The sequence below is a fragment of the Anoplophora glabripennis genome, unplaced genomic scaffold (assembly GCF_000390285.2).
Source record: "Anoplophora glabripennis isolate ALB-LARVAE unplaced genomic scaffold, Agla_2.0 scaffold1056, whole genome shotgun sequence".
In the NCBI taxonomy this organism is placed as follows: domain Eukaryota; kingdom Metazoa; phylum Arthropoda; class Insecta; order Coleoptera; family Cerambycidae; genus Anoplophora; species Anoplophora glabripennis.
The window spans coordinates 1-15,794 of NW_019417164.1; the positions used below are offsets into that span (position 1 = coordinate 1).

Below are 15,794 nucleotides of genomic sequence, written 5' to 3' on the forward strand. Positions count from 1 at the left end.
ACTACTACTACTACTACTACTACTACTACTACTACTACTACTACTACTACTACTACTACTACTACTACTACTACTACTACTACTACTACTACTACCTACATTCTGGCCTACTAGTAGTAGGCCAGAATGTGTACTCGACAAGCAAATGAATTCGCATTTGAAACCAATCAAATCTGAATTATTAAAAAAAAATATCTGTAAACCTAAGCTCAACGCTCTGTTATCTCTACGCTGTAATTCAAGCTTTCTACAATTTTCCGTACTGGCACTCGACGGAGTCCGTGCAACAGTGCATAAACTTTACTGTATAAGAGACAGTGATTTTCAGACAAGGGTATCAGACCCGCAAGTGCAAGTGCTCAAATTTGGAAAAAAGCAAGTGAGTATTTCTAAGGCTTCTTAGACCACCAACTACTCAAATTCAGATCGTGGACTCTACACCTGAGCATATCAAGTGCCACAAGGGCCGAGGATCGTAAATTTCCCTTGTTGTCAACCTCGAGATCTCACATCAAGAGGGAACCACATGAGAGACCACGGAACTCTTCACCAGCGAGCAGGACTCTGACGACCTAGCACATAGACTGAAAAAGGACCCAGGACACGATCTCACCGACCTTAATACGAGGGTCTACGATCTGCTCATGATGCTTACAAGCAAAGAAGTCATCGTCACCAAGAGCTAGCAGAACCGAGTAAAATTCGTATCGTGGCGCCCTACGTGGGGCCATGACTGAGAACCGACAACCGACCTATTTGCTGCTCCAACAAGACCCCTCTGATAATAGAAACCTTAGAACGTCTGTTATTTAAATCAGTGGACGAGTTACGGTATTGGATTCCCTATATATTAGCTAATTGAGAGTAATAGTAGAAAACAAAATTAACTTACCATATTGAAAATAAAAAAATTTCTAGTTGAACTGGTGACTTTCACAGAACTTAACATTTATTGAATTGAATTCGGTGCCATCTACTAGACAGCAACACTACTACAGAACTAGTGACCCATACACTGTTGCTGTTGCATTATTTTGCCTTATCTGTATTATTGTTTATTTATAAACTCGATTTGCACTGTATTCATTGAAGTTAATTTTATTGCGTTATATCTTTAAATTTCTGGCCTAAAAAACAATAAATATGCACTCAACGAAACACGAGCCTCGGTCTATGACACAAACACCGCTAGTGCCATTACTATCACATTGTTTTATTTACCTACTGAGGTAACACTTTCTATTGATGACCAGACAATTTAAAAAAAAACTTCGGTCCTCGAAACACTTCGACTGTCAACGTTTAAGAACTTTTGTCTTCCGCAAGTCCGGACAGGTTGAACACGGAGCTAAATTTAAGTTTCAAAGTAGTGTAGATTTTTGTTTATCTGCGATCCTCAGTATGAAAAACAAGCTAAAAATAAAAAACCTGCAACTACCAATCTTTTCGAAGCAAAACTGAAGACAAAAATAAAAATATGTCCACAAACTTGGGAAATAACACCTCGATTTGAGCCGGTTTCAGCAAACTTACGGTTTTTAGATCAATTCTGCAACCTCTGACTGAAAAAGTAAATTCTTTGGCTGAAATGGCTTTTACTCACTGAAGCTATCAACAGATTAATTTGGACCACCACTGAAAATATAAGCGCCTTTGACGTAACCCTGAAAAAAAAATGATTAGGAAAAACAAACATACCCGAATAAAAATTGCATGGTTTTATTGATTTTTAAAAATTCAAGGTTTTAAACTTTTAAAATTACAAAATAAATAAAGCACAGTCTTCATAATTTTTTGGAAATATTTTCTCACCGCACGTGTTTCTTTGCGTGCGACTGCATAGTTGACCTCGACACGAACGTTTTCCCACAGGTCTCGCAAGCATAGGGCCTTTCTCCGGTGTGTAAGCGTTTGTGAATTGCCATCGGTGTAAATTGCGTGAATGTTTGACCGCAAAGGTCGCAACTGGAAATAAAAAATTAGGTTAGTGGAGTATTACATCTTGTTTTTGATGATTGTCAAATTTTTTAATACCTATATAACAAAAACAGTTGCCGAGAAATAATTCTAACACGTGTTTTTGTTAATGGAACATCCTGTATACTATTATATATCTGCATAGAACTCTTCCGTAAACGCTGTTTTAACGTTAGCATAAAATATAGGTTAGTCAGTTCTGTTTATAGTTCACATAATTCTGCTTCATGTCATATATTGCCTTAATTAAAAAAAAAAAGTGATACACTTTCCATTTCATAAATATTTTTTATAAGTTGTATGTTGAAGCGTGTTAAAGGTACAAAGTGAGTTCCCATCATTTCATTTGTCTGGTTATATCTTGTCACATCAAATAAAATTTATATTAGTTGAAACAACCCCAAAATGTAAATTAAATAAATTTTCAGGGCTATGAATAGATTTTTTAAATGAATTTTTCTAGTCCACCAATCTTTATGGCCTACCCTGTAGATCAAAGCGAAAGTCGCTTTTTCTCCCATAATTTAGTATTTACGAATGATTTCTAGTTTTTTTACAAATGCAACTAGTCGGGGTACAACACCATACTATTTTTTCCTATAGTTTACTACGCATTATAGCTTTGTCTAGTAAAGATTGCTACTCAGCTTCTGTCGGTAAGAAAAAAAAAAACAAAGTCCAATTTTACAGGGTCTATAGCTTGAATAAAGATTTAACTTATGTTTTCACTGAAAAATTTATTACTTAAATTAATTATTATTATTCAGTTGCCGTACGAGTGGCATTATTCACATCATTGATGTTTCTTTACTTCAGCAAAGTTCCTTTTTCAAATTATATAGAAAATTTAAGTCACTAATCATGGCCACTTTCAATATCTGATTTTTTTAGTCAAGATTTGCTCCTGCAGTTAGAGTTAATTCTGAAAAACTCTTTTTAGGCACAATTTCAAGTCAAATATATTAAAACCCAATAGTTATAATTATATGAAAATAATGGGACGTTGAATAAGTACTCGCTGTTTTCCAACAGCCATTTCTGGTAAAGCACCTTTAAAGAAAAACTATAAGCAAACTTGAAATTCAGCGTATGTTATATCGCCGAAGTGTAAACTACTTTTTTCTTCAGTGTTAAGAGGGCTCCACAGATTGTCTAAATATGAATGAATGCACAAATAACAGACCTTCCTCCATTTTAAAGCAGATTTTCTATAAAATGGAATTAGTTTGAAACTCAAATTACTTTTTGTTATAAAGAAATTTGTAATTTGCATCGTAAATTACAAATTTCTGTTATTTGTGCATTAATTCATACTTAGACAAACTATCTATAGAAGTGTATTGCTGGTTACCTATTTGCTATAGAGCCCTCTTAAACATACCGAATTTTGTGCCGAAAAAAGAGTAATTGTGGTAAATTTTCTTGCACTACTTTATTCTAAGAAAATCTACAGTTGAAGCACACACAATTATTGTTGAGACTTATGGCGACCATGCTCTGGCACACTGAAACAGTTTGAAGATGAAGAACTGGAGGTATTACTTGATGAGGACTCATGTCAATGAACATGCAGAATCATTAAAAGTTGATTTCGAAACAATTTCGAAACATTTGAAAGCATTAAGAACGGTTCGAAAGCAAGGACATTTGGTGCCGTACGAGCTGAAGCCAAGACGTCAGCATCTTTGGACGTGTGAACAGCTACTTTCATGGCAGAAAAGGAAAGGTTTTCTGCATCATGTCGTAACTGGCGACGAAAAATGGATATGCTACGATAATGCTAAGCATAGAAAATTGTGGTACAAGCCTGACCAAGTGTCGACATCATCGACAAAGCCGAATATCCACGGTTTCAAGATTCTGCTCTACATTTGGTGGAATAAGCTGGGTGTGGCTTATTAGGAGTTGCTCAAATCGAATGAAACCATCACGGGAGATCATTATCGACTACAATTGATGAGTTTGAACCGAGCACCGAACGAAAAACGGCCGCTATACAAGCAGAGACATGACAAAATGATTTTGCAGTATGACAATGCTCGGTCCCATGTTGCAATCGGTGAAAATCTACTTGACCCTTCTGGTTATCACTTGTTCCGATTGACGCCACATGGTCTGGCTGAACAGCACTTCCATTCTTACGAAGATGCCAAAAAATGGATTGACTCTTGGATAGCCTTAAAAGACGTCTCACGGAATTAGAATGGTGCCAAAAAGATGGGAAAAATACTAGCCACTAGGCTAGCGATGGACAATTCTTTCAGTGACGTTTTTTACAAAATTGTTTAAAAGCATTAATTTTCATGAAAAAACAGCGAGAGCTTATTCAACATGCCATTATATATCCCCAGATTGTCAATTACTACAGCCTACATCGATTAATATAATTTGTATTGACTAAGAAACTAATAAAAATCGTTAATTCATTTGAGTAAACTACTTACCTATAAGGCCTTTCCCCTGTGTGGGATCTTCTGTGGCAGCGCAATGCGTCTCTCCTGGCAAAAGCTTTACCGCACATTTCACATACATACGATTTTTCCCCAGTATGCATGGTAGAATGTATTTTAAGGTCAACCCTTGTGAGAAATCCCTTCCCGCAGACCTAAAAAATACATAGTACCTAGTATCATAATTTAACATTCGGGAGTATACAGAGCATCCACAAACTGTACGCAAAATTTTGGGGCAGTAACGCTACTGGAAAAAATAATAACACAAGTTTATATTAGGTTTTTTTTAAAACTCAATATTAAAAAATGATTTTTTTTTATTGTTTTTTGGTTGCACCCTTTTTAATACAGTAAAACCTCCCTTAAACGAGCACCTCTTTTAAGCAGACACTTTTGATGTGACGGAAAGATTCCCTATATTCTACTTAACAATTATACCTCTCTTGACCAGACCCTCTTTGGGCGGAAACGGACACGTATTTTACTCCCAAAAACGAAGCAAACCTCTCTTGGACGGACATGAACGACATAACTTTAAAAAACACTACCGATCTCGAATTTCAAGCAAATCATAAATAACATGGAGAATACAGAATCTGATACCCAATTGGGAAAAACGATTAATATCTTGGATGCGATTTATTTCATAAATTCATCATAGCAGCAAGTGAGTGTTGATACAATTAAAAGTTGTTATTCTGAAAATGCAGCTTTAATTATAAAGCGGTTGTTGGTGAGGATGAAGAGTTTGATGTAGAAGATAACCTCCCGCTGTCCGAAATAGCTACATTTTCTAGACTTGTAAGGCAGACAGGTGCTGACTTAGTAGATCCAGAGGATTTTATTTTGTTTGACAAACATTTATATGTGGAACAAGATTTTAATGTAACTGAAACTATGACTACAAAAAAGGAAACCGTAGAAAACAAATATTCTGATGATGACGAAGATGTGGATGTTGTATTAGAAGAAGGCAATATTAACAAATACTGAAACTCAAAAAGGGTATTGAAGAATTGAAAGTTTTTGCTGCGAAGAGAAATGATGGTAAATGTTTAGAAATGTAATGTTATTACAAGAACATGTTATAGAAAACACTCATATATTAACTATGACCAAATAAATGTGAATAACGGATTATTTTAAATAATATATAGGTATGTACTGCTCTCTTGAGCAGACAAAAATAGTTCGACCCTTGATGTCCGCTTAAGGAACGTTTCACCGTACTTCAGACATTTTTTCCACATTTGGAAAACTTACCTATTCCTTGAATAAAACTCTCGTTTAGCAAAATCGGAAAATTCTAAATGGCACTTGGCACTACAAAAATAATAACTTCATATAAAAATAATAAACTCAAGAAATGTTGATTTTCACCAAATGGTTGATTTTTTCGATATAAAACAAGAACACCATTTTTTTAAAGTTTTTTTCCATTTTTTCATATAAATTTTTAAAAGAATTGAAAATAAAATAGTTATCATTTTTGTTTATTTAAAACTGCACCCTTACGAAAGGAAAATCATTCTAAAGTTGAAAAAAATCTCGTAAGTATGTTAAGGGTTATGAAAAAAAAAGAATAATCTTCGAGGTTAGAAAGTCGTTTTCGAGTTTTTGCAAAAAAAAAAGATATGTGAACTTGTGTTATTATTTTTTCCAGTAATATCACTGTCCCTATTCCTTGTGCGGAGTTTCCTAACACCCCATATCCAACGTTTTACAATAAATTTCTAGTAATTCCAAGAAATGAACTATGATTCCAATGAAATGGCTTTACACCACACCCTTGAAGGTGTTTATGTCTATCTTTTCCAGATAGACATAAACACAGATCAATTGGAAGGCACAGTATAATAGAGTAGCCAGCCCAGTCACCAGACTTGACTCCACTTGATTTTTTCATGTACGGATATTTAAAAGGCAAAGTTTACAAGTATCTTTTGGAAAACATAAAGGTTCGACAAATGCAAGTGAAGATGAAATAAGGCAAATGTTTATCTCAAAATGATTGAACATACAGGGTGTCCCGTAAAGTATGTTACAAACTTTGGGTGGTGATAGTACATAAAAAATATGACTAAAAACTCTAATAAACATAACCTCTTAAACGCACCGTTTTGAGGCCTTAAAAGGTGCAACTACAAAAGTAGTTTTTGTGACGTAACTCTTTGTTGAAAAGAGAAAACATAATGAAATTTTCAGGGACTAGTCAGCTTTAGGAAGCCAATAAATAATGTGGATATTAATAAAATTGAGAAAGAGGAAGGGTGTTTTTTTATCACCCTGTATCCTATTTTTTGCCAAAAAAAATTTTTCTGCAAAGATACAGCAAATATCATAAGATTTTTAGAAAGACCATTGAATTTAGAAATTTTTTTGTCTCTTGCATTTTTTATGTAAAATGATTAGTTTTCTAATAAATTTACAAAATGCAAAGGGAGTTTACTCACCGCTAGGTGTTAAATTTGACGTATTCAAAAAGTAGGCGCCTGTCACTTTTAACATAGTTGACATTTGTTACCATATTTTAATCGTGTCTGTTGACGAATTATTAATTTGTGAGTACAATGGCGGATAACAATCGTTTTACTAATCAAGAATATGCCGAAATGCATTTTATTTATGGATTATGTAATGGAAATGCAACAGCTGCTCGAAGAACATACATAGAACGTTATCCGCAGAGACGTCAGCCGTCTACACAATTATTTACTCGGATTCACAGACGGATTATTGAAACTGGTAGTGTGGTACCCCGTTACATACATTGTGGTAGAATTGCTAGAAGACTACCCGCGCAAGATGAACAAATTTTGAGATCTTTTGAACAAAATCCGGGAGAAAGTGTGCGAAGGGCAGCTAATCAGTTACAGCTTTCCAGAATGTCAGTTTGGCGTGTTTTGAAGGAAAACGGCCTTTATGCCTACCATCTCCAAAAAGTGCAACATTTAATGCCTGAAGATCTTCCCCGACGCCTAGAATTCTGCCGAATAATACTTAACCATCACCAACATAATGTGGAATTTATTAGCTCCATTTTATTTACCGATGAAGCCACCTTTACACGAGATGGTTTACTGAACTTGCACAATGCACATGCATGGTCAGACGAAAATCCTCATGCTACCATTGATAGTCATCACCAACACCGATTCTCAGTCAACGTATGGGCTGGAATAATAGGTGACTATTTGCTCGGGCCTTTCTTTCTACCTCAAAGGCTTGATGCAGTAGAATATTTAAACTTCCTAGAAAACCATCTCCCTGAGTTAATGGAAAATGTTCCTTTAAATTTGAGACAATACATGTGGTACCTCCATGACGGGGCACCTGCGCATTTCAGTGTTCATGTTAGAGAGTATCTACATATGCGGTTTCCTAATCGATGGATTGGAAGAGGATATAATGCACCAATAGCCTGGCCACCGCGATCACCGGACTTGAATCCTGTCGATTTTTATCTTTGGGGACACGCGAAATCTCAAGTTTATGCAACCCCTGTTGATACAGAAGATCAACTTAGACTGCGAATTGTAGAAACCTTTAATTTAATAAGAAATAGTCTATTCATATTCCAAAGAGTCAGATTTAACTTTATAAAGAGACTGACAGCATGTATCGATGCAGAAGGAGGTCAATTTCAACATTTATTATAATAACATATTTTGTTTTAGTTCTGTTTTGGTTACTTAATTAAAAAAATTATTTTGGAAATTGATTGTATTCTTAAAAATTCACTAGGCTTAAGAAATGTATGTAAATAATTCGGAAGCACTCATCTCTCTGCATTTTGTAAATTTACTAGAAAACTAAACATTTTACATAAAAAACACAAGAGACAAAAAAATTTCTAAATTTAATGGTCTTTCTAAAAATCTTATGATACTTGCTGTACCTTTGCAGAAAAATTTTTTTTAGCAAAAAATAGGATACAGGGTGATAAAAAAACACCCTTCTGCTTTCTCGATTTTATTCATATCCGCATTATTTATTGATTTCCTAAAGCTGATTAGCCCCTGAAAATTTCATTAAGTTTTCTTTTTCCAACAAAGAGTTACGTCATAAAAACTACTTTTATAGTTGCACCTTTGAAGGTCTGTAACTTCAAAATGGTGTGTTTAAGAGGTTATTTTTATTAGAGTTTTTAGTCATATTTTTTATGTACTATCACCACTCAAAGTTTGTAACATACTTTACGGGACACCCTGTATACAAAATGAATTTATTCATCACATAGGGTGAGGCCTAACAGCCAGTGGTGTTCGATTTGAACTTTTATCATATTATTGCCAATTATTGGTGTTTTTAAAATAAAATTTGTTACACACAGTTATTTATGCAGTATTTTTTTAAAGTTTAAAGACACAATAAACTAAAAATGCTTACCTCACACATGAATGGTTTTTCTCCGGTATGTATTCTTAAATGAGTCTGTAAATAGCTTTTGGACACGAATCTTTTACTACAAATCTTACAAGAATATTTCCTGTTATCCAACCCAGAATGTACTTTTTGGTGGGCTCTACACAGTCCTAAAAACATATGTTTCTGTTAAAATGGCCCTTAAAAATTTGTAGTAAATGTTTAAAAAGAAATAAAAAAAATTTTTACCTTTGGTAATAAAGCCACGACCACAGATATCACACATGTACGGTTTAACGCCTAAATGCCTATTTGTATGATCCAGCAAAGACTGTTTCGTTTTAAAGTTTTGGCCGCAGGTCGTACAAGGATAAGGTTTGATGTCTGAATGGACCCGTTGATGCACCATCAAATAACTTTTACATTGGAATCCTTTTCCACAGGTCGGACAAGCAAAATCGTATTGCCCTAAAAATTTCTGATTATTTTTTTTTCAAGTAAGTTCCGACAATTTTGGGAGATTTCTTGTATTTCCCGTAACTTTTTTTTTAATACAAAATTTAAAGTTACTATTTAATTCTCTCCTCCGCAAATACGAGAAATGTCTCAAAAGAGTCAAAATTGATACATCCTAAATCAAATTCCTTAATAGTTACTAGAAGTACAATTTGTAGATATGACCTTTCCGAAGCTGTTACAATTTTTTGAAAATAGCATAATTCTAATTTTTTTTACACCTTTTTGTTTACCTGTATGTTTGGCTTCGTGTTGGGCTAACCCAATTTTTGATCTAAATGCCTTATCACAGGATTGACACTTGTAAGGTTTCTCTCCAGTGTGTTTCCTCATATGTTCCGACAGCTTATAATTGGTCTTATAAGTTTTGCCGCATTCCTCACAAACTTTTGGAGACCACTTTTTCCTTTTGTTGTTACTAGCGTTAGAATCCACTACTGAATTTGTAGAATCTTCGGGAGGCTCCTCCTCTTCTAAACTAATTTGATTAGATTCTCCTTCGCTTTCTTCGCTGTTACTATCTGGTTTGGAACCATCCTCACCGTTCTCTAGTATAGTTGCTCTTTTCAGTCTCGTTTTTACAGGCTAAAAAAACAGATAACCACTACAAAATATTGTCAATAGTATAAAACATGATTTTCATTTATTTCTGGTTATCGTAAATTAAATTAACCATACATTAAAACCTGCACTTATTTTCAAGACCAACAAAAAATTGTATATAGGTATCAGCAAAAGTTGATATCAAAATGATGTTACTGGTTATTATAATTCATTTATTTACATAAATATTTTAATAGGAATCTCATATAAAGGAAATATAAATTTAGTATTCTTGTAATAAAAATTATTTTATGTTATTATTTATTTATTTTTATGTTATAAATTTATTTTTATGTTATTAATTAATAAAAGACAAAAAATTTCATTTAAACAGTTTCATCCAAGTTGTTTAGTTTTATTTGTAATTTATAATTTTTATAACATGCGTACAATCCGCGATTCCAATATATTTGAATATAAGCTTATTCGATCATTTGCAAAAAATACTTTCAGTTAAATAATTTCGATAGAAAACACAAATATACATGCTATTTTCTATTAGCACATATCATATTAGTATGTAGGTGTACGTACCGAGTTGGCCACTCAACTACAAAACTTGCCATAACAAGTAAAAAAAACGGATAGCATAAATCCATATGATAAACAAAGAGGATTACACAATTTCTTGAGGAACGGTCCCTACTCCAACAATGGCTGATTTAAGTAATGGGCCAAAATGTTATTTTATTATTCTTCAATATTTCGCTCATATAAACTCATACATAAGGCTCTTTTTTGCGTTTAGCAGCCTAGTTATACACAATGCGAGAAATAAGACAGTCCGTAGAATATTTGTCGAGATAGAATTCCGAGAAAATTATCGGAAGTACTGTAATAATTTACTACGGCAGGGGCGTGCCTTGAAATTTTCCACCAATGTCATTCTACCTCAGGTGTCGAATGTGGTTAATATCAAGAAATTGAGGCAGGGGTCTTCTTGGAATTCTAACTCAACAAATATCGTACGAACCGAACCGTACAATGTTTTTAAGACACTTTAAATATAAACATAATTGCATGTCAATTGTTATTTATCGCACCCGTTATTTTTTAATCGACAAATAATAATTGTTATTTCATAAAAAACACTTAAAATATAAGAGATCATTAATTTTTTGGGTATATACGGGTTTAGACCTGATTATTGTTTTGTTCAAATTAAACTGTGCTCAGATCGTAAAGGTTGTACTGTATGCAAAATAAATAACCACCGTCTTTCAATTATTCATGGTCTAATCCCACGAGGCAAGGTTAATCGAGATTCTACAATACAGTAGAACCCCGATTATCCGTGTGCGGCTGATCCTTCGTATGCTGCAATGTTTATGATTATCCGCTATCCATGCGTGAATTATCCATGACGGGTCGAAAAAAGCGCTCAGAAACAAAAAAAAGATGAGTCACTGCTTGTTTATTACATACATATTATTTTACCAACATATGTACAAATGTATGTAATAGGTATGTGTAAGTTTTTTTTTTGCAAAATTGGCGAGTTTGGTCGTTATTTCGATTAACTGTGTTTTCGATTATCCAGTAACGGTTCGGTCACGGCCGGTCCGGATAATCGAGATTTGAACTAATTGGATATTATGTGAAACGCAATTAATAAAATTTAATATCTTCGGTAAGTTATTTATTTCTACTTCAAACTAATTTAAGAGTTATTTCGTATAAAACATACTAAATAGCAATTTTGCTAATTTTTCAAATGTATTATTATATCTTCGACTGAATTAGTGAATTGGTATACTGGCAAAATTGATATCGTCCATATACCAATTGCATCGGTCAATCCGCAATTTTGGTGTAAAAATTTATGAGTAATAACCTCAAATGTTAAAATATCTTAGTAATTTCTCAATTGCGTCCGATAATTACGTAAGTGAATATTTTACTCTCCCTTCGGCTTATAATAAAGACTGTAAGATTTATTTAAAATGAAATTAAATATGAAAATGATTATTTATTATATTCATAAAAGTACCTTGGTATCATCTAAACAAGCACCATGGGCTTCTTTTCGATGAGATTTAAGCACTTCCAAATTAGTGAATACTGCAAAACAAATTGAACACTTATAAAAGTGAGTTTCATAGTGTACTTCAAAGTCAGCCTTTTGTTCATAAATCTTCCCGCAAATATTGCAATAAAACCACTCCTTAGGGACATTATTTATGTGTACCATTGCGTCGCTATTTTCTAAATTTAAACTGTATACTTGTTTATCCTCTAACGAATTTGATATATCTATGTTATTTAACTGTTCGTCTACTAGTAACGAATGTCCACTACTACTGTCTTCGTGTTTAAAACTTTCCAGCTTATTATTTTCTTCTTCACTGTAGCTATTATTTAATGGAATATTATTCAAATGCGAGTCAACCGACAGAGAACCATTGTCTAACTTTGTTTCATCATATTCAATAGTGGGAATGCTATTACATCCTTGACTTTTTTCTTGAGGGAATCTTTCGTTTTCTTGCTGAATCTAAAACAGTAATAACATTCACTTAAACATCATCTTTAGAAATTTAAATAAGTATTAGGTACCTCATCACCAAGTTGCATATTATTCGCTGTATTTTCATCCGATTCCATATTTACAGGCAAGTCTTGTTGGAGTCTGAATTGATCTGACAGTAACTGATGCTGCTGTATTAAATTTAAACTATCTGTAAATCTAGTATCTTGAATCGTATGAGCAGTATTATCAACCAAAACAGATTCTTGTGTTTGTAAACTTTGATTGGAAATATCCTGATTTGTTAAATCATGATGATTCAAATCTATACTGTCCAATGAATGAGAATTCATATCAACGTGATGAGTTAATATAATTTCATGCTGTACAATCATGCCTTCACGTTGGCCAAGATGAGAAAGGTCAATCTCCGGAACGTTTTGCAAATTCTGTTCACTCAATAGTTCATGTTGTTGCACCATAATTAGATCATTATGACCAAGTGGAACCATACATGACTGTTGGTCACTATGTACTCGAGATGCCTTTATTTCTTTATATAATTCCACTAGTAATCTTTCAGTTCGAGCCGACCGCTCCCGAAAATCACAAAATAATTCTAGTTTGTACAAACAATTTTCACAAATCATTTTTGGTAATTCATCGGTCTCATGAACCTAAAAAAAATATTTTATTGAATCAAATTAACATAACCTAGAAAAACAATAATTACCTGAACAGGAAGACAAGTACATATTTTTTTACTAATTTGCCTTATGGTACCCTCATTTTCAAATATATTTATTGCCAAAACCATTGTTGTCTTTGTTGCACATAATCTACACAGTTCTTCAAATTTTGGATTATCAACTGCAGCCATTTTATTATACTAGCAGACTTAACAAACTACTCCGATAGAAAAATGCATAAGATTTTTCAAAATGCGTTCAAATTGAAGCAGGAAATGAAAATTATAAGTATATGTAAAAATCATATAAATTTATCACTCCAATTGATCAACTTTACAAAAAAAATTAAATATAAAGTTGATCATATTTATGAAATGCACATATTCAATAACGAAAGTATCTGGATTCTGGATATATGCGCATGTGTGGCAAATCCGATGGTAAATAAATCGAATGTGTTCAGATTTAAAAAGCTACAATTTGTCTTGCTGAACGCACTAGAAAAGAATGCAGGGCGTTTACGATTTACACAGAGCCATTCTATGGTCAATGACAGCAGTCGGTCAGAGCTCTTTTCTTTTATTCATGATTTCAGAACGTAACGCGTTACGATCCGAAATCTAGCAACCAGATTGGTTTCCATCTCCATCGGATCGTAACCTCAGACTAATAAATAAAGGGGACGCCTTTATTTACATTCGATAGTGAAGTGTTGACATATGTGTATTTACAAACATTGGTACTTTGTGATGTCCTTGACATTGATGCCAATGTTACATTTTTATCTTTATAGCTAGGTACAGCGGTCATTTTAATTGATTATCGTACAAGGATCTACCTCATTCTTGACCTCGACTTACAAATTAGTTACATTGTAATATGCATAAGACTACGACACTATTTTCTTGCAACTTGTTTTATAATTATAGATTTTGAATATCTGAAAAAAAATACATTATTGAAATTCCTAGCAATACAAACGCCGTAAGTGGCATCATTGCCTGGTATTAAACGGTTCTAAAGGGGACGCCATTATTACAGTCTATTGTTGTGAAATAGATATTAGCCGAGTTCAGTGTTTTGTGTCTTTTTAAACTGTTTTTTTATCTAATTTCAATAAAAATGCCAAAGCGGCGTATAATATGCCGACAATTACAGGAAAAGAGCCAAATATGTGCTACTTCTTTTCACAAGTAAGTTTGACATTGTTTCCATGGGCGTTCTTACAAGGGTGTAAGGTGTCCTAAGTATTTTATTTGTTAATTTATTATGTTTGTATTTTGATACTGACACTAGCTCTGTGTTTATTTGTAGAATACCATAAGATCCTGCGATACGAGCAGTGTGGCTAGAAAATTTCGCCATATCTGAATATGATTTTTCAAAGGATAATTATGTCTGTCGAAGCATTTCCGTGCTACAGATATTAAGGTAACAGTAACTGGAAAACGATGTCTCACACATGGAGCTGTGCCTATTAATACAACATTTGGAAGGTAATACGTTTTAGCACAGTGTTGATGAAATGGTTGTGCCGTCTCAAAGGTTCCCTCTTCGAGAAATTGCCAGTGAAGGAAATTTTATAGATGTTGCTATAAAACATCTTCAATCACATGTTGTCCCTGTTCCATAAGAGACGAGCTGTCAATGTTATGAGCTCAAAATTCAGCTTATTTTTGTTGCGTACATTTAAAACATGCTTATTTTCCCATACGATTAAATGTTGTTCAATGTAAATTCATTTTTCCGTTACTTTTAGTACAAATATGTTTTGTTTTCTTTGCATTGTTTATATTCCAGCAGATTTTAATTAAATATATTTTTGCTCCTTTTCTTGTAGTTTTATTTAAATTATTTATTTTAATAAATGTTCTTCCAGTAATCGAGAACTACTATGAAATAATAGAATTAATAGTAGGCAATGACATTGCTATAGCTATAGTATAATGATAGTTTCAATCGAGGAGTTTTCTTTAGTCACTCTTTTGTTCTGGAAATGTTTTTAAAATATTAATTATAGATTTTGAAGAAACCATTAACTTTTTCCTATTTATTGTCTATTTATTACACATGAAAGCTTAAATAATCGAGCACTTCTGATTTTATTCTATTAAAAAGTGTAATTTTTATGGTTTCCTTATATTATGATAGATTTTAAACCTAAACTCGGTACGCCACTGTACCAGGGACCATTGTGTTTACTTATGTATCATTTGTTTATCAACATACAATAGGTTGAGGTTACATGTTTACATTGTGTACTGAAATAGGGAATGCGGCCTCCCCTTTACTTATTACTCTGAGATCGTAACGCGTTATGATGACAACAGACATTGACAAGTAATACATATTCAAAAGGAATAACGTCTCAAGTGAAGTTAGAATTTTTTATATGTTTCATAATGATTATTTGGTCATGGATTATTTCATTCTGGTTATTATTTGTGCCACTGTACTATTATAATAAATGAAATTTATAATTGACTCTGGCTTTTGGCGCATAATATTAAAAAGAAGTACTTGAAAAATATTTAAATACTTTTGTTTTCTTGGAGGTGTTCCAATTGTTTAAATTTGTAGTATTTAAAATTAAAGCGTAGAACAGTAGAACACTTCGGGTGCACTTCCCAGACAATTGGAAAGCAGCTATTAAATAGATGATTTACGTTTTCATTTTACGCATGCGCATTAATTTGTTTACAGTTAGTGATGGAAATAATCGAA

The 15,794-nt window shown here is 33.2% G+C and overlaps 1 protein-coding gene and 1 long non-coding RNA gene across 2 annotated transcripts; one reads left to right on the forward strand and one right to left on the reverse strand.

The window, feature by feature from the left end:
• Positions 1-1,735: 1,735 nt before the first annotated feature.
• Positions 1,736-13,457, reverse strand: LOC108914578 (zinc finger protein 260-like). Its single transcript, XM_018720411.1, has 8 exons — positions 13,115-13,457; positions 12,471-13,058; positions 11,905-12,408; positions 9,545-9,896; positions 9,045-9,263; positions 8,820-8,965; positions 4,422-4,582; positions 1,736-1,965 (listed from the first exon to the last, which is right to left on the reverse strand). The coding sequence occupies exons 1-8, from the start codon at positions 13,259-13,261 to the stop codon at positions 1,809-1,811; spliced, it is 2,274 nt and encodes a 757-aa protein (XP_018575927.1). The 5' UTR covers positions 13,262-13,457; the 3' UTR covers positions 1,736-1,808.
• A 286-nt stretch (positions 13,458-13,743) lies between these two features.
• On the forward strand, positions 13,744-14,902 carry LOC111692177. Its single transcript, XR_002763164.1, has 2 exons — positions 13,744-14,263; positions 14,385-14,902. It is a non-coding gene; the product is annotated as an uncharacterized LOC111692177 (long non-coding RNA).
• The last annotated feature ends 892 nt before the right edge of the window (positions 14,903-15,794 follow it).